The 23,387-nt window shown below is 52.7% G+C and overlaps 7 protein-coding genes across 7 annotated transcripts; 5 read left to right on the plus strand and 2 right to left on the minus strand.

Moving 5' to 3' along the window:
• Positions 1 to 55: 55 nt before the first annotated feature.
• Positions 56 to 3,319, plus strand: PSV08DRAFT_410468 (glycosyltransferase; the record flags this gene model as incomplete). Its single annotated transcript, XM_014228221.2, has 4 exons — positions 56 to 330; positions 388 to 677; positions 728 to 2,487; positions 2,536 to 3,319. 4 exons carry the CDS (start codon positions 56 to 58, stop codon positions 3,106 to 3,108), a joined length of 2,898 nt encoding a protein of 965 aa, XP_014083696.1. The 3' UTR covers positions 3,109 to 3,319.
• Positions 3,320 to 4,793: 1,474 nt separating this feature from the next.
• On the plus strand, positions 4,794 to 5,393 carry PSV08DRAFT_307728 (uncharacterized protein; the record flags this gene model as incomplete). Its single annotated transcript, XM_014228223.2, has 1 exon — positions 4,794 to 5,393. One exon carries the CDS (start codon positions 4,794 to 4,796, stop codon positions 5,391 to 5,393), a length of 600 nt encoding a protein of 199 aa, XP_014083698.2.
• A 1,730-nt stretch (positions 5,394 to 7,123) lies between these two features.
• On the plus strand, positions 7,124 to 8,297 carry PSV08DRAFT_410469 (class II aldolase and Adducin N-terminal domain-containing protein). Its single transcript, XM_014228224.2, has 2 exons — positions 7,124 to 7,558; positions 7,628 to 8,297. The coding sequence occupies exons 1-2, from the start codon at positions 7,156 to 7,158 to the stop codon at positions 8,191 to 8,193; spliced, it is 969 nt and encodes a 322-aa protein (XP_014083699.1). The 5' UTR covers positions 7,124 to 7,155; the 3' UTR covers positions 8,194 to 8,297.
• Positions 8,298 to 9,409: 1,112 nt separating this feature from the next.
• Positions 9,410 to 11,285, plus strand: PSV08DRAFT_392251 (polysaccharide lyase). Its single transcript, XM_014228225.2, has 2 exons — positions 9,410 to 10,057; positions 10,186 to 11,285. Exons 1-2 carry the CDS (start codon positions 9,482 to 9,484, stop codon positions 11,245 to 11,247), a joined length of 1,638 nt encoding a protein of 545 aa, XP_014083700.1. The 5' UTR covers positions 9,410 to 9,481; the 3' UTR covers positions 11,248 to 11,285.
• Positions 11,286 to 14,728: 3,443 nt separating this feature from the next.
• Positions 14,729 to 15,473, plus strand: PSV08DRAFT_307756 (uncharacterized protein). The gene is made up of 2 exons (XM_014228229.2): positions 14,729 to 14,898; positions 14,960 to 15,473. The coding sequence occupies exons 1-2, from the start codon at positions 14,837 to 14,839 to the stop codon at positions 15,384 to 15,386; spliced, it is 489 nt and encodes a 162-aa protein (XP_014083704.1). The 5' UTR covers positions 14,729 to 14,836; the 3' UTR covers positions 15,387 to 15,473.
• Positions 15,474 to 19,424: 3,951 nt separating this feature from the next.
• On the minus strand, positions 19,425 to 19,683 carry PSV08DRAFT_307761 (uncharacterized protein; the record flags this gene model as incomplete). Its single annotated transcript, XM_066092641.1, has 1 exon — positions 19,425 to 19,683. A coding segment is annotated over exon 1 (202 nt), but the record flags the coding sequence as incomplete, so codon positions are not given.
• On the minus strand, positions 19,653 to 23,263 carry PSV08DRAFT_307768 (uncharacterized protein). The gene has a single exon (XM_066092642.1). It carries the CDS (start codon positions 22,811 to 22,813, stop codon positions 19,703 to 19,705), a length of 3,111 nt encoding a protein of 1,036 aa, XP_065948893.1. The 5' UTR covers positions 22,814 to 23,263; the 3' UTR covers positions 19,653 to 19,702.
• Positions 23,264 to 23,387: the final 124 nt, after the last annotated feature.

Below are 23,387 nucleotides of genomic sequence, written 5' to 3' on the forward strand. Positions count from 1 at the left end.
TCACCACCTCCCACCTTAGTCGGGCCACGCAACACCTACTCAGTACACGGCCGCCATGGCGAGCCTTTCGGCATCCAATGCCTACCTGGGCGAGAAGCCCTCATCGCGCCGTTCTGGTAGATCAAAGTCCCGATCACGATCGCGGAACGGCAGGAAGCAACAATCCCAGCAGAACGTTCGAAGTTACGCCTCCGAGGGTGTGAAGGACAATGACATCTTCAGCCTCCCGGGCTCTGACTGGTCGTTGCTAGCTGTACTGATGGCCGTTGCAACTGCTGTAAGGCTCTTCAGGATCCAGCAGCCAACCAGCGTTGTCTTTGACGAGGTCCAGTAAGTCATTCTTGTTGATATGGCTTTCATGAGTGCGGACTGACAGGGTCATTGTAGTTTCGGTGGGTTCGCCTCGAAATACATCAAGGGCAGGTTCTTCATGGATGTCCACCCGCCGCTTGCGAAGCTCCTTATTACACTGGCTGGATGGCTGGGTGGATTTGATGGAAACTTTGACTTCAAGGACATTGGCAAGGACTATCTCGAGCCAAATGTTCCCTATGTTACTATGCGCCTGTTGCCCGCCATCTGCGGTGTCTTGACCATTCCAACCATGTTCCTGACCCTAAAGGCTGCTGGATGCCGCACTACCACAGCAGCGTTGGGTGCAGGTCTCGTCATTTTCGGTAAGACACCAGTTGTAGCCGCTGTTGTGCCTGATGCTGACCTTTCCAAGATAACGCTCTCGTCACCCAGTCTCGCCTCATCTTGCTCGACTCACCGCTCATCATCTTCACTGCCCTTACCGCACTTTCGTGGACCTGCTTCATGAATCAACACGAACAGGGGCCCGCCAAGGCCTTCAAGCCATTGTGGTGGTTCTGGCTGGCTGCTACTGGTATTGGGCTTGGTGCAACTGTCAGTGTTAAGTGGGTTGGCCTGTTCACCATCGCTTGGGTCGGCAGTTTGACACTTGTCCAACTATGGGTTCTGCTCGGAGACCACAAGAACGTAACACCGAGGCTGTGGTTCAAGCACTTCTTCGCACGTCTGTTTTGCTTGGTTGTCATTCCCGTCTCCTTCTACATGGCCATGTTTGGAATCCACTTCCTCTGCCTTGTCAATCCTGGTGAGGGTGATGGATTCATGTCTTCTGAGTTCCAGGCAACTTTGAACTCCAAGGGCATGCAAGACGTACCGGCAGATGTTGCGTATGGAAGCCGCGTCTCCCTGCGCCATTGGAACACGCAGGGCGGATATCTTCATTCTCACAGCCACATGTACCCTACCGGAAGCAAGCAACAGCAAATCACTCTGTATCCTCACAAGGACGAGAACAACATTTGGATCTTGGAAAATCAGACGCTGCCAATTATGCCGGAAGACTACACTGGTCCTAACTTGACTAGCCCGAAAGCCTGGGACGGCATAGGCCCCTTTCACATTGAAAACGGCGCCATCATTCGTCTCTACCATATCACTACCGACCGACGTCTCCACTCTCACGATGTTCGCCCGCCTGTTACCGAAGCAGACTGGCAGAATGAAGTCTCTGCGTATGGCTATCAGGGTTTTGAGGGCGACGCGAACGACCTCTTCCGCGTTGAGATTCTTCCGAGCAAGTCGGATGGAGCTGAGGCTAAGAAGCGCCTTCGTACGATCCAGTCCAAGTTTAGGCTGATCCATGTCATGACTGGTTGCGCACTATTCTCTCACAAGGTGAAACTTCCCGAGTGGGGCTTCGAGCAACAAGAGGTTACGTGTGCCAAGCAAGGTACCCTGCCCAACAGCATATGGTACATTGAGGGCAACGTGCATCCACTGATGGTGGATGGGGAAGTGGAGAAGGTCAACTACCGCAACCCTGGCTTTTTTGGGAAGTTCTGGGAGTTGCAAAAGGTCATGTGGAGGACGAACGCCGGTCTGACGGAGTCACACGCCTGGGATTCTCGTCCTCCCTCATGGCCCATCCTCCGCCGAGGCATCAACTTCTGGGGGAAGCATCACCGCCAAATCTACCTTATTGGAAATCCTGTTATCTGGTGGAGCTCCACGGCGCTGATTGCTCTCTACGTTGCTATCAAGGGTATTGCCATTCTCCGATGGCAGCGTGGCTACCGCGACTACAATAACGTCGTGTTCAAGCGTTTCGACTATGAAGTGGGCATGAGCATCCTAGGATGGGCATTCCATTACTTCCCTTTCTACCTAATGGCACGCCAATTGTTCTTGCACCACTACCTGCCGGCTTTGTACTTTGCCATTCTTGCCCTTTGTCAGATCTTTGATTTTGTAAGCTACAGGTTCAGCGTATTTGGACTCAGGGAATATCCGGTTATTGGCCAAGCAGCAGCTGTCGGTTTCCTGGCGGTTGCCATTATGGTTTTTTCAATTTTCTCACCGCTTGCATACGGCAACGCATGGACTAAGGATGCATGCAACAGTGTGAAGCTTTTCAACAGCTGGGACTGGGAGTGCAACAACTTCCTCGCTTCGGTAAGCTAACTGGACATGGGATGATGAGTTGAATCTGACAGTTTACAGTACGAAGCATACAGCCAGAGTGAACCTCTAGCATCAGCATCTGTGCCGTCATCAGCGCCGCCTGCACCCCCCGTTGTCAACGTCCAGCCCGAACAGCCAAAACAGCAGCCGGAGCTGGTCAAGCAGGAAGGCGTTGTCGATGAAGCGGCTGTTTCCGCCCCACCCCAGGACGCACCTCAAGACATGCCTATTATTGCAAAGGAAGAGCGTGTCGAGTATCGCGACGAAAAGGGCCGCGTCCTGAAGGATGCAGAGGTGGAAGCGCTCAAGGGCAAGGTTAGCTTCAAGACGCGCTATGAGACGCGGACGCGCCTTATTGATGACGAAGGCAACGAGGTTTTCGATGAGCTAGTTGAGTCGCACGATGAGGCCGAGGAGCATGGTGTTGCGCCTCCTCACCCTGATGTCGAGGGCCAAAATCCAGAAACGCGGGAGCAAGGGGCGGCAGTTGAGGCTAGCGAGGTGCCGCCGACTGTGGAAGTGGCTGAGGACCAAGAGAAGAGCATTGTGGAGCGTCAAGAGGAGGCTCAGCCTGCCAGTGAGGCCAAGACGGCGACGCAAGATGCAGAGTAGGAGATTCGATTCTTGTTGGCACGGCGCCTGTATGGCAGGCAATCAGTTGTACCTCCCTCTCTCTTTTTTTTCTTTTACTATAGGGAGGGACATGTATTAGCAGCGTGTGGGGCGGGCGGCGCTAGGTTTTGTATGGCACACGGGGGTGTCAGTATAAGGGCAGAGCGGAGTAGGTTTCGTCTGTATGATTATCCATAATGTGTTTTTTGGACCGGTGCATGCTGGCGGGGAGAAGGGGTGCTGTGATGATGCATGGTACAAGCGTGGCGCAGGCAAGTAAGTACTGCGTAGACGAGGGGGCAGCGTGTCCACATGACACTGGACAAGCGTGCAAGATGAGGGTGGTTATTAAGTTTGCGGACCCGGACGGCGGCGCCCAAGCAAGCAGCCATGCATCGGAAGGAGCAGCCGGAGCATTTTCTGTCAGTCTCATGGCCAAGTTGGCGCCACATACGTATCCACAGCAGCGTTGGGCAACGATGCAGGGTCCGATTGCGCCTCTCTCTGGCAGACACGGGATACGCCACCCGCACCGCTCCAGCTCTCGTCGACGCCACACGTCCCGCGCCAATCAGGCCCGGGCCAAGCAGTGCGTGGATGAGGCTTGTGTCGCCCGCCCGCGTTGGAACCACACCATAGGCCTCGTCCATGGGCCAGAACAGTCGGCCTCAGCGCAACGGGTCGAGCGGAGGGAGAAGGGCGGCGGGGGCATCGGAAGGGCAGCAGGCGATCTCCAATCTAGATCCTAGTCGATCGCTGCTGCGCACACGGTGCAAAACAAGGAAAAAGGCCGTTCACGACAGTTTTGTTCTTGCGTCCCGCTCCTTGCCATGCCTTGTCCACTCCACTCCCCTGCATTCCGTACCTCGCTCTTTCCACTCCCTTGGTGGCGACGGCGGAGTCGGTCGGGGAGCATGGGAGTAGCACCGCCGCCACCGCCCGCCATGGAACACGCAATGCTCAGGACCACCTCTCACGCGCCCGGGCCGTGCAATCGGCGCGAAAGAAGAGATTGCCAAAAGAGACTGGAGGGAGAAGAAAAGAAAACTCTGGAACGTTCCACCCAATGGCCATGCGCGGATGCGATTGACCTGCATCGCTGGGTGGCGACAAAAAAACATGCGAGCAGTGGTCGCAAGAGCTGAGGATCCTCGCGAGAATGGCCACACGGAGAGTCGCACCACCAAGACGAGGGCACAACAGGTGAGCTTAGAAATGCACCATCCTCCAGCCTCTGCTCTCTCCTTCTCTCTGCTTCCTCCACCATCGCCTTGCTCTCTTTTTTTTCTCTCTCAACTCCCAGCCCTCCGCGGAGACGAGCTCAAAGCCACACGCAGGAAACTGCGCCAGACTATAAATTAAACAATGCGGTCTAGCCGCGCATCGACGATTTCCAAAACCCCTCCCCGGTTTGTGCAAAATCCCATGTGCACAGCATCGTGAATTTTGCAATTGCCCAACCGACACACCGGCACCCTCGCTTTTGCTGCCCTCCAGCAGCTGCACTCGAGCAGGGGCTTCTCTTGCACATATCACGCTTCTTATGCTACTCCCAACCTTGTCTTGATCCTCATCTTTTTTGTTATTATTTTGCTTTGCTGCACTCCCGTTTTACTTTACACCCATCCTCGACCTTGTCATCCCACTGCCCACCCCCACCCTACCGCTATCTGTCAGCAGCAGCCATGGCGCCCAACGCACGCCAGACGTCCAGCACAGCGTCCGAGACCAGCAGCCACTACTGTCCGCACTGCATCGACGCCAAAGACGGTCCAACACCCACGCCCCATACCCACAACATTGGCGACTCGTATATCCAGCAAAGCATCGAGATACCGCCCCCGCTGTCCACCAGGGCGCCCACCAGAATGACAAACTCGCCATCCGGCCCCCACATCATCTACATTGTTACCGACACTTGCTACCCGACAGCCCAGAGTCTCGAGGCCAACATTGGCAGCACGCACATCATCTCTGTGCACTCGACCAAGTCGGCAGCCAACAGCCGCGCCAAGAAGATCATCTACGACAACGACAGTGGATGCACCGTCGACATTGACAAGATCATTGAAGAAGTCAAACAGGGCATGTACATCGGCATCGGTATTGGTGCAAAGGACGAAAAGGAAGGGTGCTGCTTTGCAAGAAAATGTGAAGTCGAGGGCAAAATCGTTGACGAGGACAGCGATAGCGAAGAAACGAGCGGAGAGAGTGGAGACAGCGAACTGATAGATGCCACGGGCGAAGGCGAGGGCGAGGCTGATGTCGATGTAGACATGGGCTGATGATGATGCTACAGAAGAAACATTGGAGCATCCAAGAGCAGTCTTGCTGGGCACCTGGAGATGTCAAGAGGGTGGAAGACGGCGCATGTTGGAAAGATGGTGGGAGCTAAAGGCTAGAGATTGGAGTCGTGCAGACCGCCAAGACCATTACCACGTACCAGGAACCAGGAACCAGGTCGCCTGCGGGAAAGAGAAAAAAAAGAAAAACAATCTGCACAAGGTGGTGGCTGCCGGTAGATCATGCGGCCGACGGTTCCTCCCGGAAATTGCTGCTCGCACTCGCAGCCGAGACCGGCAGAACTACGACTGCGCCAACAGTGGTCGAGCTACAGCCGGACTGTACGCTGCAATGCCACTAGGTATCACGGTCTGTCGCCGACCAAGCAAACGATATTACACAATCATCCATTCGACGCAAGCCCTCAAGCGCCCGCTTCAGGTCATCTGTTTGTTTGATACCCGCTTACAGCTCCCGTACGAGACTGAACCTTGATGAGCTCTACTCGACGGTCTAAAGGAACATCAGTGGTAAGATGATGGTATATTGGGGAAGACTGGGCAGGACGCGTAGTAGGCGTCGACGGTAACAACTTGTGTGGATGAACGTGATGTTAATGTACAGTAGTTTTGCTACTTCACAAGGTACTAGCAGGAAAACTCTCTGCTCTCTAGTATGACACACGCAAAAGAAAACAAAGAGTCCTTCATGGGTTTGTAAGCCAACAACGAAACGAATCTGACTGTCTCCACCTCCTTTTCACTTTTGAACAGTATCCTGACAATTGCACACTTAGGCTCGACATGATACCCAGGTGTCAATGGATAGTCTCCACGATTGCGCATCAAGCTTTTTGCGCTCTGCGAGTCATCGCACGTCTGAACACTGCTTACCAAGCGCCTTCGGTATCATCTCCTTTGTTGCTGAGCTTGCTTTGAGTAAAACTAGAACGTGTGGTTACACTTTATATATATATGTGCTGCTATCTTCTTGTAAGAGACCAGTTGTCTAATACGAAGATCACCTAAACTACCATTAGCGGGAGCTACTTCCCCTCATAGTGGTAATAACTCTGAGGCTTGATTTGCCCATGTCAATCTGCCCATGCTGACCGTGTGTCCAAGAGACATTGACGGGTTTTCTATTGATTGTTTATCATTGACACAGCTATTTGAAAAGGTTATGGTGTCCGAACAAACCGCTCAAGGCAAAACACCGAAACACCCCCAAGTCGGAGAGTCCTGTGCGAAGGGGCAACGAAGTTCAGTAGAACGGTTATGACTCGGTCGCAGAAAGCCGTTAATTCAACGTAAGTGAAACTAGGAGATGCCTGCTGTTCATTCCTGCAAGGGTAACCTTAATTACAGCTCTGCCCCTGGCCATGTATATGGTTCAGTCGTGGACGATCCTATGCACGAGCTACATGTAGCATCGCCTGCACATGTGAAAGGAAGATGCTACTCATTCTCGGCAGACGCAATCATGACGAAAGCCGATAGCCCATGTTGTTTGGGCATTGCAGCTTTGGGCGTTCCTGCAGGTGAGTAAAGCGCCAAGTCAAGGATGTGATCGTATGTAAGTTGCTCAGGGTCCAACAAGCTTGCACCCCCACCCGATTACATCCCATCCAGTCGTTTCCCTCACCATCCTAGGACGTGGGGAACATACGTCATCGGGCATCGCAAACAGGCATCGCAAAACCAACGACATGCCACGACCCCCGCTGCTCATCATGTCGAAGACTCCACCTGCAACTCGCCCAAAATGTCCGCTGGATACTACCCAAAGCGCGAAAAGGTTGGCCTTGAAGATCTCTTCAGAGGGCTAGTCACAGCAAGCCACATCCTCGACCACCATGGCCTTGTCGATGCATACGGGCACGTTTCCGTGCGCTCTCCGGATAACCCGGCGACATTCTGGATGCCATGCAATATGCCACCGGCGCTGATTAGCACGCCAGAAGATCTGGTCGAGTACCATGTTGACAGCGCTGAAGCGGTCGAGAAAGATGCAAAACCCGGGTATCTGGAGCGATTCATTCATAGTGAGATTTACAAGCGATTCCCAGCCATCAACAGTGTAGTCCATAGCCACGCGGGCGATGTGCTTCCTTATTGCACCAGCGGGGTACCATTGAAGAATACGATTCACATGGCTGGCTTCTTGGGTAAACTTTGCTCCTTCATCGAGAGAAAGACTTATGGACTGTCTGAATGCTGATTCTGGTAATAAACAGGATCAAAGGTCCCTGTGTGGGACGCCTCGAGTAGCTATCCGGCAGGCTCAAAACACAGTCTGCTTGTGAACAACGCTACACTGGGTGCTTCTCTTGCTGCGACTTTCAAGCCTGCTACTTCAACTGGCTTCATCTATTCCAAAGTCCGCTCGGCGCTACCATCGCAGCTAGGCGGTGCGTCTTCGGAGCCTCAACTGGAACCGGATCATGCGGTTGTCCTTATGCAAGGTCATGGATTTGTGACTGTCGCGCATGGTATCGAGGAGGCGGTATACCAGGCCATATACACCAGGGAGGCTGCAAAGACACAAACAGCAGCCATGATGATTTTGAATGCGCACACTGGATACGCGCTCGAGGGCAAGGTTGACGTTGACGCTGGCGGGAAAATCAAGTCTGGCCATGCAAAGGCTGAAGGCGGCAACTTGAAATACTTGAGTGACAGAGAGTGTCACGACGCCTGGGAAGCCATGTCCGGTACAATTGCAAGACCATGGGCGCTGTGGTCTCGACAGGTGTCGCTCAGTCCGTTATACAAGAACGATTGTCCCGCAGGCGAGGACTGAGCGGTAACAGGGCGGTTTTGCAAGCGATGCGCTATTAATTTTCTACCACGTTTCTTACCCTGCTAATAATAAAGTATTCGTTGTTTCACGAGGACAATGACATGACATTGTCTATTCCGAATTCCCTCACAATCTTACCCTGAAACGGACTAACTAGCGGCAGACAGAAAGCCATCGCGGAGAAATGTCATCCTTCACACACTGCTGAAATAAAAGGCCGCGGCTAAAGAACCACCGTCAACCCCAAAGCAATCAAAATCTCTCCAACCCTCACTGCTTATTTCGTTCGCTCCCTTGTTCGCAGGCAGATCTTCCACCACTAATATCAAGATAACAATGCAATCCGGCCATTCATTTAAACCAAACCAGTGGCCCCGAGGCTCTTGGTCTGTATCCATTTTTGACTGAAAAGAAAAGCTTAACCGCAGCAAGGCGAAAGCTTCGCCATTGCTTATTGCGCATCATGAACGATGTGATATATTGTTTTATCTGGGGGGGAGGGCAGTGAGCATCGCAAAATTCCAGCTACATGGCTCGAAGCAAAAAGAAAAAAAGTAAACCACATTGCATCCCATCTCAATTCCACGTCCTGCAATGAACCTCTTTCCCTTCCCCTATCTTCTAGCACTAGGCGCGCGCCCCCCCCCTAAACTGAAACGTGCGGAAGCGCCAGTCCAACATGTTTAGTAGCGTGTCGTTGACGGGGCAAAAAAAATATTATTTGGTGACATTTCGGACGTGCATGGTCAGTAAGAGAGAGAGAGATTCCAAGTCGTTCATCTCGGTTGTTGGCACGTTCCACCCCTGCTCGTAAGCACCGAAAGTAGGGATATCCCCCCCCCCTCCCCCCCTTCCCCTCATGTCATGATAAGTATATACTTGCTGAAATAGGAAATTGGGGAGAGATTGATGCTGTACTATGTAGGGCTGGGCCTGGGGTGGACGATTTGTTTCACGCACGTGCGGGGGCCCAAGGGAAATAATGGCATTTGTATATGGGGGGAGGGAAGGGTTGCCCTGCAGGTGTTTTGTCCGATTACATTCATACATACAGCCTTGTTCCTGTTTCGATTGGGGAATCTGTAAAGTACAGATTGACAGGTGTCTTGTATCCCAGACTCCATTCTTTTTTTTTTACTCAAACATTCTTGTCTATATTCGATTCTACACTTTTTCTCTTCTCCTCTTCTTCTTCTTCTTTCCCACCCTCCTCATTCCTGCCTGCATTCTTCTTTTTCCCCCTTCTCCCTGGGCGTCACTAGAAACTCCCCAGGCCACTTTACCAACAATGTACCTCCGCACCTCCTCCTCCTCCTCCCTCCTCGCCCTCTTCACTGCGGCCATAACCCTCCCTTCCACCACCCTCGCCTCCTTCGGCGTCACAAAAGCCAAAGACAGCATCACCGTCGACACGGGCTCCACCACCGACCCTTTTCTCTTCACCGTCAACACGCTAAACTGCGACATCACATCCCTCAAGTACGCCGGCGAAGAATTCCAATGGCCCGTCAAAGGCTCCCAAATTGAAATGGGCCTCGGCTCCGCCACCGTCACATACGATACCATTGGCACCCAGTACATCAAAGTCACGTGCACCACGCCCACGCTGACGCAGTACATGGTGATCAAGGCCGGCGACACCACCATCTACATGGCGACGGATATTACGGCCGAGCCCGATGTTGGCGAGTTGCGGTTTATAGCGAGGTTGGATAGTATCAAGTTGCCGCTGAGCTATCCGTTTGGGATTGTGTCGACGACGGCGAATTCGACGGCGACGGTTGAGGGGTCTGATGTTTTTGTCGTGGATGGCCAGACGAGGAGTAAGTTTTACTCGAGTGATCGGTTTATTGATGATGCTGTGGTAAGTTTTTTTTTTTTTGATTGTTTGTTCATTGAGAAACAGAAAAGAGAGAGAGAGAGAGAGAGAGAGAGAGAAAAACACAAGTTTTCTGGGTAGTTTTGGGCTGACGAAAAGGTGAATTTTTTTAGCACTGTGTATATCGGGATACAAATGCGATTCACGCTTGTTTGTTGATGGATTCGTATTCGTACGAAACGTCTGCGGGTGGACCGTTCCATCGCGATATCAACACGAACAACGGCGGGCCTTCGAATTCGCTTACTTTTTACATGAATAGCAATCATGTTCAGTTGGAAAAGTATCGTATGGGTATGAAGGGTCCGTATGCCCTTTCCTTCAGCCGGTCCAGCATCCCCAAAGGTGGGTCAAGCATGGACACGACATTCTTCAAGGACCTCTCGATTCCAAACTACGTGGCGCCCTCAGGCCGCGGCACAGTAACAGGCAAAGCAACAGGTGTGGCTTCAACCTCGCAAGCAGTCGTCCACTGGTACAACGATGCAGCACAATACTGGGCCTACGCTTCCTCGTCGTCGGGAACTTTTACTTCGCCCGCCATGAAACCCGGAAACTACACCCAAGTGCTGTACCAAGGCGAATTCAAAGTAAAAGCCACGAGCGTAACCGTAGCAGCAGGGCGCACGACAACGGCAAACATAGCCGCAGACACGGAGCCCAAGACGTCGCTGTGGCGCATCGGCGAGTGGGACGGCCAGCCCAAAGGCTTCCGCAACGCAGACAAGCAGCTCCGCATGCACCCGTCTGATTCGCGCATGGCGTCCTGGGGACCCCTCACCTATACCGTGGGCTCCAGCACGCTCGACAGCGTGCCCATGGCCCTGGTCAAGGACCTCAACCCTTTGACCATCAACTTCACCGCAACGCAAAAGAACACTGCAGCACTCACGCTGCGCGTCGGCACTACGCTCGCGTTTGCGGGCTGCCGTCCCGCCGTGACGGTGAATACTAGTTTCAGTGCCCCGTTGCCTGCTGCGCCGACCAAGATTGCCTCGCGGGGCTTCACCCGAGGGGCGTACCGTGGGTTTGGCGAGGTCTACAATTACGCTATCCCTGCGGGCACGCTCGTCGAGGGCGCCAATACGATTCGCATCAGCTGTATGAGCGGTGAGTCTGGAACGGGCTTCTTGGCTCCCAATGTCATTCTCGATGCGATAGAGTTGCTGGAGTGAAAAGAAGAAAAAAAAAACAGGGCAAGCGGAGTGTTTTGGTAGTAGTATGTGTAATAAACATGGTTTGAGGAAACACACCGATGACTGTTACGGCCGAATGACTTTTGCTTTGTAACAAGAGTCCTTTCATTCCTGTCTGTATCTGTGCTTGCTCATACCGTGTTTCAGAGAGCTATGAGCCATTTTTTTTCTCTCGTGATGCGTCTAGTGATGGAGCTGCAAGTCAGACGCAAGTCGGTAGTCAGCATGAGCCCGGACCGTGGACTTGCAGTATGCGCAGAGTCTGTATCCCACAGGAGAAGGTGCATAATCGGGGGGGTTGGATTGAGACGTTGAAAGCATCTGTGCCCAAGATCATGGATATGTAAGTAGTACAAGTGTTTGTGCAAGCACATATACTGATAAATACTAAGTGCTTTATTTTTAGAGAGGTGAGAAAACCCACTCTGATTTCACCGATGTTGTTAAAGTTTAGGTAGTATCGTATGTTTTTTTTCTCTCTCTTACTCGCTCAGACATTCGGCTACGAAAGCGACGTTTAGTTTACCCAAGTCGTTAAAGTGGCAGGTCTGTACTTTACCTTATCAGCTGAGAGGTACGAGTCAGTAGTGGAATCAAGCCCATGGTGCTGATCCTCCGGGGATCAATTTTTGATAGGCAAACATGGACTTTGTACGTATTAGAGACAGGGTGTGGGCAGGATTCAGCATCCCTGCATCGGCCGCCGGTTAAGGTGGAGTAACTTTGATAAAACCTTCACGACGTCCGTGCGGGAAGAAGTCTGGCGGGATCATAATTCCGATGTTCTCTCGGGAATAGCACAATGGCCAGGCACGTTTGTCGCGGCAGTTTGATATTGATAGTGGCGCAGTCGTTGGCAACAGATGCATAGCACGCTTCCCCGGATCTCTCCTGCACGACACCAGGCAATAAACCGAGGTAAACCGTATCAAGCCTAACCAGGATTTACAGAGGGCTCGTGAGGAATACGAGGCCTTGGGGGGATTTTTTTTTCTCGGCGTGAAATGGAAAGATGCGAAATCAAAATAGATTGGATTGCATTCGGGGAAGTGAAGTGGTCATCCGACTTGTGGTAAGTAATGCCAGGTGCTACCTAACCATGCCGCACAGGATGACGCCTCAAGCTGGCTGCTAATCCACCAAGGAAACATGGGCACCTGACAAGCTGGAGGCCTGGGGGAGGACCGCTTTGAGGGCAATAAAGCGTAGCTTTTGCGAGCATTGGTAACCTCTAGCCGTTTGATACGCTGTAGGTAGATCGACGGGAAGGGCAGCTGAAGATGAGACAGCATACCAACCTAAATTAAATTGCAAAGTGAGAAGTCTAACTTCGGGCAACTGCATTAGCCTATACCGGGGTAGGCCATGAAAGTGCACAGACTGGGATTTGGGCCATTGTGGGAGTCAGGGTGCATGACTTGCAGCATCAATATACCAGTTGTGAGAGGACACAGACGTCGTTTTGTAAGCAACGGGTCGATAAGCTGGCTTAGAGATTGCGTCATGTCGGAGCATGGGATTGAGACAGGTCCAGCTACGCCACGCAATGCTGTGCATTATGTCAGCAGGGGTCACGTATGCATGCGATAGTGCGGCCTGTTGGTGGGCGGCTATAGCGAGCTGCTGGCAATTGCTGGTTGCCGTACACTACATGGTGGGCGAGAGAGGCGGCTATTGAGAGGGGGGGAGCAAAAGATGGGTCCGATTTGACGGTACTGGGGGGAATCGGAAGGCGCGGAAAGTGGCGATGTGAAGCCGTGCAGGATCTGATGTAAGTAAGCGTCGATGGAGAAAGAGGCAGTCGGACAATGTGTGTACTTAGACTACGACTAGAAGGAGCATGTGAGGAGCAGCGTGAGTGGATGAGGGGAGGATACCAAGACCAGGCGGTGCTAGACGAGCGCTGAGGGTGCTTTCTAGAATGTTTTGGGAGTGCAGGTTGCTTGGATCGCCAATGGGACAGAGGCCGATAGGAGTTATTGCAAGCTGTGTGGGATGTGGTTGCGCGGGTTAGGGATGTGGGTGTGCAGGCTAGGCTAGGCTTGTTTGGGCGTGATCCTGTTCGCCCGGAAGGTGCAATAGGCAATGATTACCAGATGGAGAAATGGATGGTGATTTGGTGACATCGGACGCCAGACGAGACGAGGCATGCCATGGCAGGGCACTCGACCGGCGCGGCTGACTGCAGGTGGTGGTGGTGGTGGTGGTGGTGATGATGATGGTGATGATTTGTTGCGTGTGTGTATCTGGCACTGGTCGATGGACGAGAGGTGTGTGTGTGTGCGTGTGGCGATGCAGGACAAGGAGACGTCGAGGCGCGGCAGTGTGGCGTTTGCTGGGCAACATGGCATTTGTGAAGCAGCGGTTGTTAAGTAGCATGTGTGTATGTAGGCAGCGTAGCAGCAGGCGTGTAGCAGTTGCAGTAGGCGTGGGAGCTGACTCGGCATGGGCCCGAGGGCGGAGAACAGGTGTTTGAAGCCGTCTGGCGGGCTCGCGTGCAGGGCGTGTACCGATGAGCCGGGGGGCGAGCAACGGGCAATAGGAAGCGCTGCCGAGGGGCAGGCTGTTGCTGCAGCCGCATTGGGCCTAGCGTGGCAGGTGGGCCCGGCAGCAGAGGTGAATGCAGATGCTCGACGAGAGGGGCGGGAAACGCCGTTGGCATGGACATTCACGCATCGCCAGAGCCAGAGCCAGAGCCAGACAGCCCGGCTCGCATCTTGCTGGGGCGCCTTGAGGCGACTCGGTGAATTGATGCGCGCTTAGCTCTGGCAGTGGTCAGCCCACGACGAGGGCCAGTGGCTAGCCAAGGGAGACTGACGGAAGCGCGAGCCCTGGCCTTGCATGGCTTCAGGTCATGCCCCAGATTGGCCCACTGCCCACTGCCCACTGCCAGCCTGCCCGGCGGTGAGGTGGCCACGAGCTGCTGTCCCGCCTGGTCGCTCACACCTCCTCTTTCATCCACTGGCCTTGGCACAGCCCTCATCGTCGATCCCGTCGACGGCCTGCTCGCCCTGGCTACGCCCCTGCATTCACCCCATCCCACGCGACGGCCGGTCTGTCTCTGTCCTGGCCCGTCGTATACGGCTCTTCCGCCTGACAGCCGGACCACCCTCAGCTGCCCACTGATCTCCGCCGGCACCTTGAGCCCGCTAGCACTGCCTAGAGTACACTCCTTCACCATATCAAACACCCCCTCAGCTCATCCTCTCCCTCTGCCTGTCTGCAAGCCCCTCCCTCATTGGCCCCGAGTCCTCCACCCCCTCCTGGCCAACCAGACCAAACCCTCAAGCCATCCCGCCAGCAGTGGACCCTGCCGCGCCCTACCCACCCTACTGCATGTCCAAGGTCAGGCTCATTATGTGCCACACGAGCCGCCTCTCAAGGAACACCCGTCTCCCACCCTCGTCGTATATATCACACATCCCACCTTCCCCTTAGCGCCCTTCTCCCCGTAACCATTGCCCTTTCAAGACGTCTAATTGCTATCTCGTCCTAAATCCACTGCTTGCAAAGCCTCCTGTTTGCTACATCGCTGCCCTCGTCGCCCACCTCGTCCTCATAGCCCAACATGTCTTTCTCCTACCAGTTGCAAATGATCAACCAGTCCTTTGAACGAATCGCATCATGGTAGTATGTGTAATCTGCAGTGCGCCCCTCCCCGACAGCTGAACAGTCACACTAACCATTGCAGCCATGAGTTCATGCGAAGAACAGAGCTGTGCTTCCGGAAGATGAACGAACGTATCCTCCGGCTCGAGCAGAAGCAGCTCACCCATGGCCCTACAGACGAGCAGGTGGAGCGTGTGCTGCGCAAGATCCTGGCCGAGAGATTCGCCCCCCTCGACATGCCCCAAGTCAAGTTGGCCGACCATACGCAGACCGTTGGCTGGTTCGTTCAAGATCCCAACGAGCACCTGTACCCGACATCAATCAAGATGGACGTCGCTTCCCTTCTCGTTTCACCAGAATCCGTCCCATCGCGCGCCTATGCAGAGACTTTTCAGATGCTCGAGGACGATGTCAACGACTATCCTGGTGAAGACCTGCTCATGGATGAGGACGAGGACCAAAAGATATATCTTGGCCATCTCAGCAGTCGCCCTTCTCACAGGGTTTAGCCAGCACACGTGTCCTCAACTCACATCCACCCTGGGCAACGTCGACAACTCACTCACTCACTCGACCCCTACCACTTGGACCTCTGTCACCAGTAACACGGCTCCGCCCCATCACTTTGCGCCCGCCCCAGATCACATGTCCCACAAACTGCCTCGATATGCCTCGTCAAGACCAACCGCCATGGTCTCCACCCCAGACGCCCTGGCACGCGACCGCTCCGAACACCTACTATGATCCACCCAGAACTACCGCTTCCGGGATTTCCCCAACACTTTTAATGTACGTACGAGTGTCTTACGCTCGATGGAACGAATGCATCATCGATAGTGCAGAGTGCACTACAGGTTTCATTGCCACCTTTACTGCGCAACAAAGCGCATATAATACCTCATTCTTCAGCTCGTCAAGAGCAAAGACTTGGTACCGCGTATACCTTGGAGCGAGCACCAAGAGGCCCCCATGTTGCCTTTCTGCACGCCAGGACATTGTACCTAGTTAGATAGTCCTTCAGGATGTACTGGCCTTACACATATGTTTGTCATGTGTAGCCTTTACACCACACCATATATGAAACCCCTTGGCAAAACTTGTACACTTCTTGCCCAAACTACTGGCGTTGTCATGTTAGGAAGCACTTTGCCTGAACGTGTGTTTCGCAATGCCACCCCAACAACTAGCACTGCATCTGCCGGCTGCGTACCTGAAATTGGACCCCACGACACGGACCTTGAGCACACGAGTGCGGCCCGCACAATATTAGAGACCATCGGGCTCGTGTTTTGTTGAACAGGTCTGCTGTTAGGCGGTGACGCGGGACATCGAGTACGACAGAGGGGATGACGCAACGTAGATGCCTACAAGTTGTGCAACTGGATCCCATCCTTCTGGGACTGACCACTACCAGAGCAGCGGAGCATTGTTCCGGGCAGCTGTCACCCTGTCAAGGGTCATCTGGGGTATTATACTTGTTGTGGTTCTAGGGTACGTATACACTGGTGTCGGCCTTTGTACCCCGGCGGCACTTCGACTAGCGTGGGGGGATGTCAGATCTCATCTAGATCTGTCCGCAAGCCATCGCATCCTCCAAACCACGATGCAATCCTTTTGCACCCCTGGGTATACAGGCATGCGGCCCCGCCCATAAGGCAGTATGTTCAACAGCAGCAGCAATAGCCCGCGCACTAGGGGAGGACAAGTGTTATCGGCTCTCCTTCCCGCTTCACTTACTACACCCACATAACCCGCGCATCGATTTGAAGTATATCATCAGATCGCCCCACTATGTCCCCGTCTCCACTCGTTCCTACCCACAATGATACTCACTACCCTGATTCATGCTTGCCGAACTCCTTCGGTCCTTTGATTAATCGACAAATACTACCTCAACCCAGCCAAGCCTAGTCAGCCACGCCTAGTGCGTCAAGCCCATGAATGTCACAGAGCCCGATTAGCACGACTGCGCCACCTGAAATGCTAATAGTCCACTCTGTTTCGTCAATTCATGCCGAAACACCTCGACACCAACCTCCGCCGCCCATCGTCAAAGCTAGGCTCCGCGGCAAGCGGTGTGAGCGTCCACACCGGACTGCTTATTATGGACCATGCATCTTCATCAGCTGCTTGAGAGCTTCGTCATGATATTCGTACCGCGGAAGGACTTTTGCATATGTACGTATGCCACCATGTCATTACCTGGCCCCTGGATACGCCACATTTAAGCATGTCACCATCATAACACCGGGTTTTTTCGTCCACCAAGCAATGCCTCGGCCTATGGCAGCAAGGAGTGTATATGATTTCTCTTGGTAAACACCACGGTATAGAGCTTTTGTCCCAATCGCCACCCAACGGTCGGCATTCCCGCAGGAAAAAATGAACGCCTCATTCCTCTTGCATGCGGCGCACCTTGGGCCTCAACAAACATTGGACCTGCGCCCAAACTCCGAGCCAATTACGACTCATACATTACTCGGCTACGCCTTCGAGGGTGTGGCTTGTGACCTTACCTGAAGCATCAGATTGAGCAGGTCTCACATCAGAAATGCAGTTTGTTTTTTTTGCTTCCCCCCCCCCCCCACCTCTCATGCAACATGGCAATTACCGTGCCACTTGTCATTTTCCAATTAATCCTCGCGCCATAATTATTGTTGTCATTATTATCAACATGCTCTCTCCAATTGCGAGCCTAGTACGAGTTTACAAGCCACAGCCGCAAGCTGGGACTCCCGGACGCTTCGGCCGTACGCATACCCCATTTTCCTTTTCCCCATGGCTACGCTTCACAACATTCTCGGCCCGAAGCGACGTACTTACTTACTACTACCAACAAAATCCGCAGTAATCGCGTGCGCGCTCACACCACTAAAACATCGTGAAACTCGGTCTGGACTTTCTTTCCACTAGACCCTCACTAACCAAGGCGGAATTCCACTGCGGAAATCCAAGAGAAGCAATAATCGCGAATGCCGCCGACTCAAGTACCGTAAACAGTGGATACGCCCCCCCCCCCCGCTCACCCATGACATACAACGACGGTAATGTGCTTCCGGGAAGTTTATCAACCCGGCACGAGCCTTGAAGGAATCTTTGCCCGTAACTATTATCCCGCCGCCCCGGGCGGCGGAACCAAGCCATTGGGTTCTCTTTTCTCTCCCTCCTTTTTTTTATTTTCCCTCTCTCGTGGCTATCCGCCTTCCGCGGACGTTACCAAAGAAGCATGTTCAAAATGACTCTGTTTCTTTTTTCTTTGCAATGAAAGCGAAAAAAAAGTACAAATATCGGTACCCAAATAAGATATATGCCCAGGAAAAAAAAGAGAAACGACTACCGCTTTTCGGTTCCAACAAGTTTTTTTTGGTGGTTCGGCCCGCGGAGTCCTTCTCGAGCAAACGGCATCTACACACGAGCGAAACTAGTGAAGAGCTGAGTTATAGGCCATACGCTAAAAAACAGTTACAAACCATCCACAAGCAATCAGAAAAATACGTTCCCGCTTCTTCTCCGGTTCTTCTTTCTCATTCAAGAGAGAGAGAGAGAAAACACAGCCTATTTTCCCTTTCGTCTACCCGAAAACAAGCCATATACAAAAAAAACCCACCCCGTCTAACACCCATCCCAGCCCCCCCTATCCCCTCTCGCTTATCCCCATCTCCTCTCTCCTTCTTTCTCTTCTCTCCGCGGAGATCGAGGAGGGAAGGGGGGGAGTAGATTCAGACATCCACATATCTCCTCCCCCTCTTCTTCCCCTTCTCGCGTAACATTTTCACCATGTGCCCAATTCCCCAACCCCCCTTCTTCCCCTGTATTTTTTTTTTCGATGTGAATAGCCGGACCCGCGTATACCCTCACCCCCACCTCCCCTTTTCCCTTTCCCTGGCTAACTAATAACACCTTTTTTCTTGGGGGGGGGGGGAGGGGGGGGTTTACTTTCGTTTCGTTTGCGTGTTATTCGGTGGCAAAAGTGTATACAAAAATCACCCTTTCCCCTCCCCTCCCCCACATCAAGGTCTTTCTCTGGCTGGAAGGGAAAAGAAAGGAATTAAAGACATGGTTGCCCATGCGGGGGTTTTTTTTTCCCTTTGTTGGCGAAAAACGGTCGACCCTTCTTTTTTTTTGGGGGGGGGGGGGGGGGGGGGGATCAAGACCGGTGTGTGGGTGTGGTGGTGCCGTGAATAGAATTAGGGTTACGTTAGCTGTGTGTGTGTGTTCAAAGAAGTTGGAAAAAAGAAAAATTGTTGGTGGTGATGGTGGGAAGTTTCGGGGACGTTATGGGTAGCATTCAACGTGTGCTTGCCCGCGGAGAGAAAAATGTGTAGATGGATGTTTCATGCTTCCCACCCCCCCTTTTTTTTTTCTGAAAGGTGAAAGTAACGGGAAAGGGGGACTGAGTTGTAAAGAGGTATGTGTGTTTCTCACTTGCAACATCTTGGTTAATCCATATTCATACATGCATCTCTCTGTCCATGACTCTTTTTTGATACTACGAAAATTCACTTGGTCAAATACAAGTGGAAAAAGAAGCACAGGTTTGAACACTTGGAAGTCGAAAAAAATTCATTCATCACGCCTATCTTACCATGCGTGGAAGCCAAAGTCCAGAAAGAACCAAAAAAATACCGTGTAGTACCCAGAGACAAAAGGGATTGATATACAAGTGACACAGCCCTAGGTCAGTTGTTTCCCCACCCAAAGAAAAACCAAACGCCGTGATACTATGCATGGAAATGTGACTGTAGAAGCCGCGACAAGACAAACCCCTCCCCTTCACAGCCATATACAACAAACCAACTCAAACATGAAAGAGAACCCCTAAAACCTAGGTAGTACTCCCATGACTCCTCAGTTTACGTCCAGCCGCCAACCCAGGCCCGACACTGTTCCCGAAATTCGTGATATTCTCCCTATCCGTCTTCTCGCCAGCAATCCCCACCGTCTTCCTCATCTTCTTCATCGGCAGCTTGCTCACCTCTTCGCTACTTGTACGCTTGTTCTTGCTTGGCAGCAGCCCGCTGGCCAGCGAGTCGGAAGAAGACTGGGATGCGAGATGGGGAAGAGGTTGCGTATGAGCTTCCTGCGCTACCACGTTAACATCTAGCTCCCGCAGAGAAGAGGGGTTGCCTCCGCCTGTCGGGAGATGTGATATTGTGTGGGCATGCGCACTGATCAAAGGAAACTCAAGCTTAGCGGCAGTAGGGGAAAACAGGCTGGTCGGTGAGGCAAGGCTGAGAGAATTTGTGGCGTCGTTGAAGATTGGTTGCTTAGATGGACTGCGAACGTTACTGTCGGACGATGTGGGGCGGTTGCGGAGACGAGAAATAATGTTTTCGTGAGCCTCGGTGCGAGGAAGGGTCGAGGGAATGTTGTAGGATACGCGTTGAGGCGTCTCGCCAGTGGGGTTGTACTCGATGAGATTCTGGTTGGCGACAGCTTCACGGAGCTCGTGGAGTGGTGCGCGAATATCTGATTCAGCAGACAGCGATGGCAGTGTCTCTTTCAGACCAGCTGTATGTGCTGACATTTCAGACTCAAGGGACTGGACACGATCAAAGGAAGAAGCCAAGTGTTCTCCTATGCTCGAGTACGAGGCTCCTACTGTCGAAGAGAGTGCAGCAAGGGATGTTGTATGCGCAGCGTGGTGAGCATTGTTCTGCTCACGGATACGAGAAACGATGTCGTCCAAAGATTGCAGCTGAGTGTCTAGATGCGCCATCTGGGCTTCGACTGTCTTAACGGTACTTTCATGAACAGATGTGGTGGTCTCCTTGATCAAGGTAGAATGTTCGGTTGCAGCCTGATCAACATTAGCGTGTGAAGTAAAAAAACGACATGATACACTTACAGCAAAGTCAGACTTGATCTTGGTCTTGACAGTCTCTCTCGATTTTGATACACCTGCCAGGATGTCTCTTGATTTATCTGACCATGCGTTGACGCCTTCAGAATAGGCACTCTGCTTTGCTTCGAACGCAGTGTTGGCAGCGGCAATCTCCCCACGCACAGCAGAGAGCCTTTCTTCCAGCCTCTTCTCCTGTGCATCTGCGTTTGCAGTCATAAGCGCGGTGATTTGTGCCAACAACTCTTGCCTGTCCTCGGCAGATTTCTGCTTCTCCTCATCTACGAGTTTCGCAAGTTGGCCCTCAGACGCCTTGTGTGCCTCAATCAAAGCTGTGTTGGCCTCGACAACCTGTTGGTGTAGTCGTTCATTTTCGGCTTGCTGGTCGTTTAAGTCCTTAACCAAGTCATCGAAAGTGGTCTTGAAGTCACGGCCTAGGCTGGCATAAGACGAATGAACTTGGGTGTGGAAGGCATCTAGCTCTGTGATGATGTTTGCCGAAATGGTCTCTGCTGCAGCAGAAAGCTCATCAAGGCCTGCACCGATCTTGGTCTTCACCTCCTCACGCAGTGTCTTAATCTCCTCGAGGACCTCGTTCATGTGATCGCGCGCTTGCGCAGTCTGTCCGTTAACCTCCGCCTCGGATGTTTGGTACGCTTCCATCTTCTCTTGCAAGAAAGACTGCGAAGCGCCTAGCTTCTCAAGTTCGTCCCGGACAAATGTTTGCATACGCTCTGAAATGGCATCCATTAGTTGTTCTTGCTGATGTTGGAACTCCTCGATCCGGTCCTCAACTAGGCGAGTGGTGTCTACAACCTGCGTTTGCGAAGAATTCCAATTACGTCGGTTTTGTGACTGGAGCTCTGATTTCCTGCGGATTTTGGACCTCAAGCCATCGATTGCTGATGTTGTCTTGCCTAGAGTTGACATCATGTCTCGTCCCACTTCTGCTAACTCTTCTTCAGTCTTTTGGTGCGCCTTGCGTAGCTCCGTTTCCTCGTCCAGGTTTTGACGGGTGTGGTTCAAAACAATCTCCGTCTTTTCTAGGATACCCTTTGTGCCATCCAACGCTAATTGCGTCTGTTCATTGTCTTTCTTAAGTGTTTGGAACTTGGTTGTCAGCTTGAATAGGTCTTCAACCTTTGTGCGGAGGTTGACCTCCATGGTCTCGAGCCGTTCGCGCTGCTCCTCACTAAGAATGCGTCTCGACTCGCTTATCGTTGTAATCTCATCGTAGTTTTCCTGGGTAAGGTAAACACCATTTCGTTGTCGTGTTGCTATCAGCTCGCTCTTTAGCTTCTCGATTTCCATAGTGTACTCTTTTAGCAGGGTTTTCTTGTTGATTGGCTGGTTGACCTGGGGTTTGTTCCTGATGTTTTTTGCGCGGAAGGCGTAGTCTAGGGTGGAGATGGTTTCCTCGAGGTTGCTCTTAGCTGGCGATAGGGTTGCAATGATGCAGGTCTTTGTTCGACCACCTAGTGAGTCTTGCAGCAGACGGGTCAGCTTTGACTCCCTATAGGGAATATGAGAGCTGCGCTCGACCAGCGCGTTAATAACGCGACCCAGTGTTAGCAAACTCTTGTTGATCAGACCGGCCTCTGCAGCACGCTTGTTTTCAGCTCCACTGCGCTGGATGTTTTCACTACCAGCAAGATCGACCAAGTTGAGTTTTCCGGCGCTGAGGTATTCTTGGCCATCTTCTGTTGTTCGCTTGATGTATACGGTAATAGTGAAGACGGTGTGACTTCGCGAACTGAGGTCGTTGCACTTTGTCGCCGCGACTTGTCGCTTGTGACTTCCGTTGGCCAGGAGCTTGATACCCTCGGAGGCAGTCTTGAGATGACATTCCTCCATACCCTGCACCAAGGTAGTAGTAGAGCCCTTCTTGCTGTTGTCATCGTAGATTTTGAGTTTTGTGGCATCGTCGGGAGATAAGAGATCGCGCAGCTCTTCGTTGTACAACTCGATGAAAGAGCACTTTACAGAGTTCTCAATCTCATCGGCTTCGAGGCGGTCGAAAAGGGCGTGCAGCACACGCGGTACTATTCCGGCAGCGTCTGGGAGTGGAAGGACGTTGGAGATGTCACCGGTCATGGTGTATGTCTTGCCCGTGCCGGTTTGGCCATAGGCAAAAATTGTGCAGTTGAAGCCGTCAACGACCTATGGTGGTTGTCAGCCGCTGCCGTAATAGACGGCATCGTCTCAAATTACCTCGTTCAAAATTGGCGAAACGACCTCGTCGAAGATCATGCTCTGATCGGCTGCGGGAGAAAAGACTTTGTCGAATTGATATGTCTTATTACTGGCCGCACTAGGTCCCATGGATAAGTCTACAGTCGAACCCTTGATTCCGTTGGTTGACACTACGACGCCGCTGTTTTCGCGCACTTCGCGGTCGTTGCGCCCTCTGCATCGGACGACAACATTGATGTTGGTCTCTTCTCCATCAATCTCAAAGTCCCGGGCTTGGCGCTTGAGGGGGGATGATCGCAGTGCCCTTGTTGTCGAAGCCACTGATTCTGCTCTTGATGTGCGGCCGTCCATGGCGGGTGTTCCTGACCGGCCACGCGCTAGATGTGGTGGTCGCGTCGTTGGAGGGCGCATTGCTGTTGTGGTGCGCTTGGCCTGCGCCCCTGGTCTCGGTAGGCCAGACATGATGACGCTCTAT

Source organism: Bipolaris maydis (assembly GCF_028858645.1).
Source record: "Bipolaris maydis strain C4 unplaced genomic scaffold PSV08scaffold_9, whole genome shotgun sequence".
NCBI lineage: Eukaryota > Fungi > Ascomycota > Dothideomycetes > Pleosporales > Pleosporaceae > Bipolaris > Bipolaris maydis.

Coding starts and splice junctions, on each gene's coding strand:
- PSV08DRAFT_410469 (XM_014228224.2), top strand. CDS start 7,156: ATGTCCGCTGGATACTACCCAAAGCGCGAAAAGGTTGGCCTTGAAGAT. Junction 7,559..7,627: donor TCACATGGCTGGCTTCTTGG/GTAAACTTTGCT, acceptor GGTAATAAACAG/GATCAAAGGTCCCTGTGTGG.
- PSV08DRAFT_392251 (XM_014228225.2), top strand. CDS start 9,482: ATGTACCTCCGCACCTCCTCCTCCTCCTCCCTCCTCGCCCTCTTCACT. Junction 10,058..10,185: donor GGTTTATTGATGATGCTGTG/GTAAGTTTTTTT, acceptor GAATTTTTTTAG/CACTGTGTATATCGGGATAC.
- PSV08DRAFT_307756 (XM_014228229.2), top strand. CDS start 14,837: ATGTCTTTCTCCTACCAGTTGCAAATGATCAACCAGTCCTTTGAACGA. Junction 14,899..14,959: donor GAACGAATCGCATCATGGTA/GTATGTGTAATC, acceptor TAACCATTGCAG/CCATGAGTTCATGCGAAGAA.
- PSV08DRAFT_307768 (XM_066092642.1), bottom strand. CDS start 22,813: ATGACCGGTGACATCTCCAACGTCCTTCCACTCCCAGACGCTGCCGGA.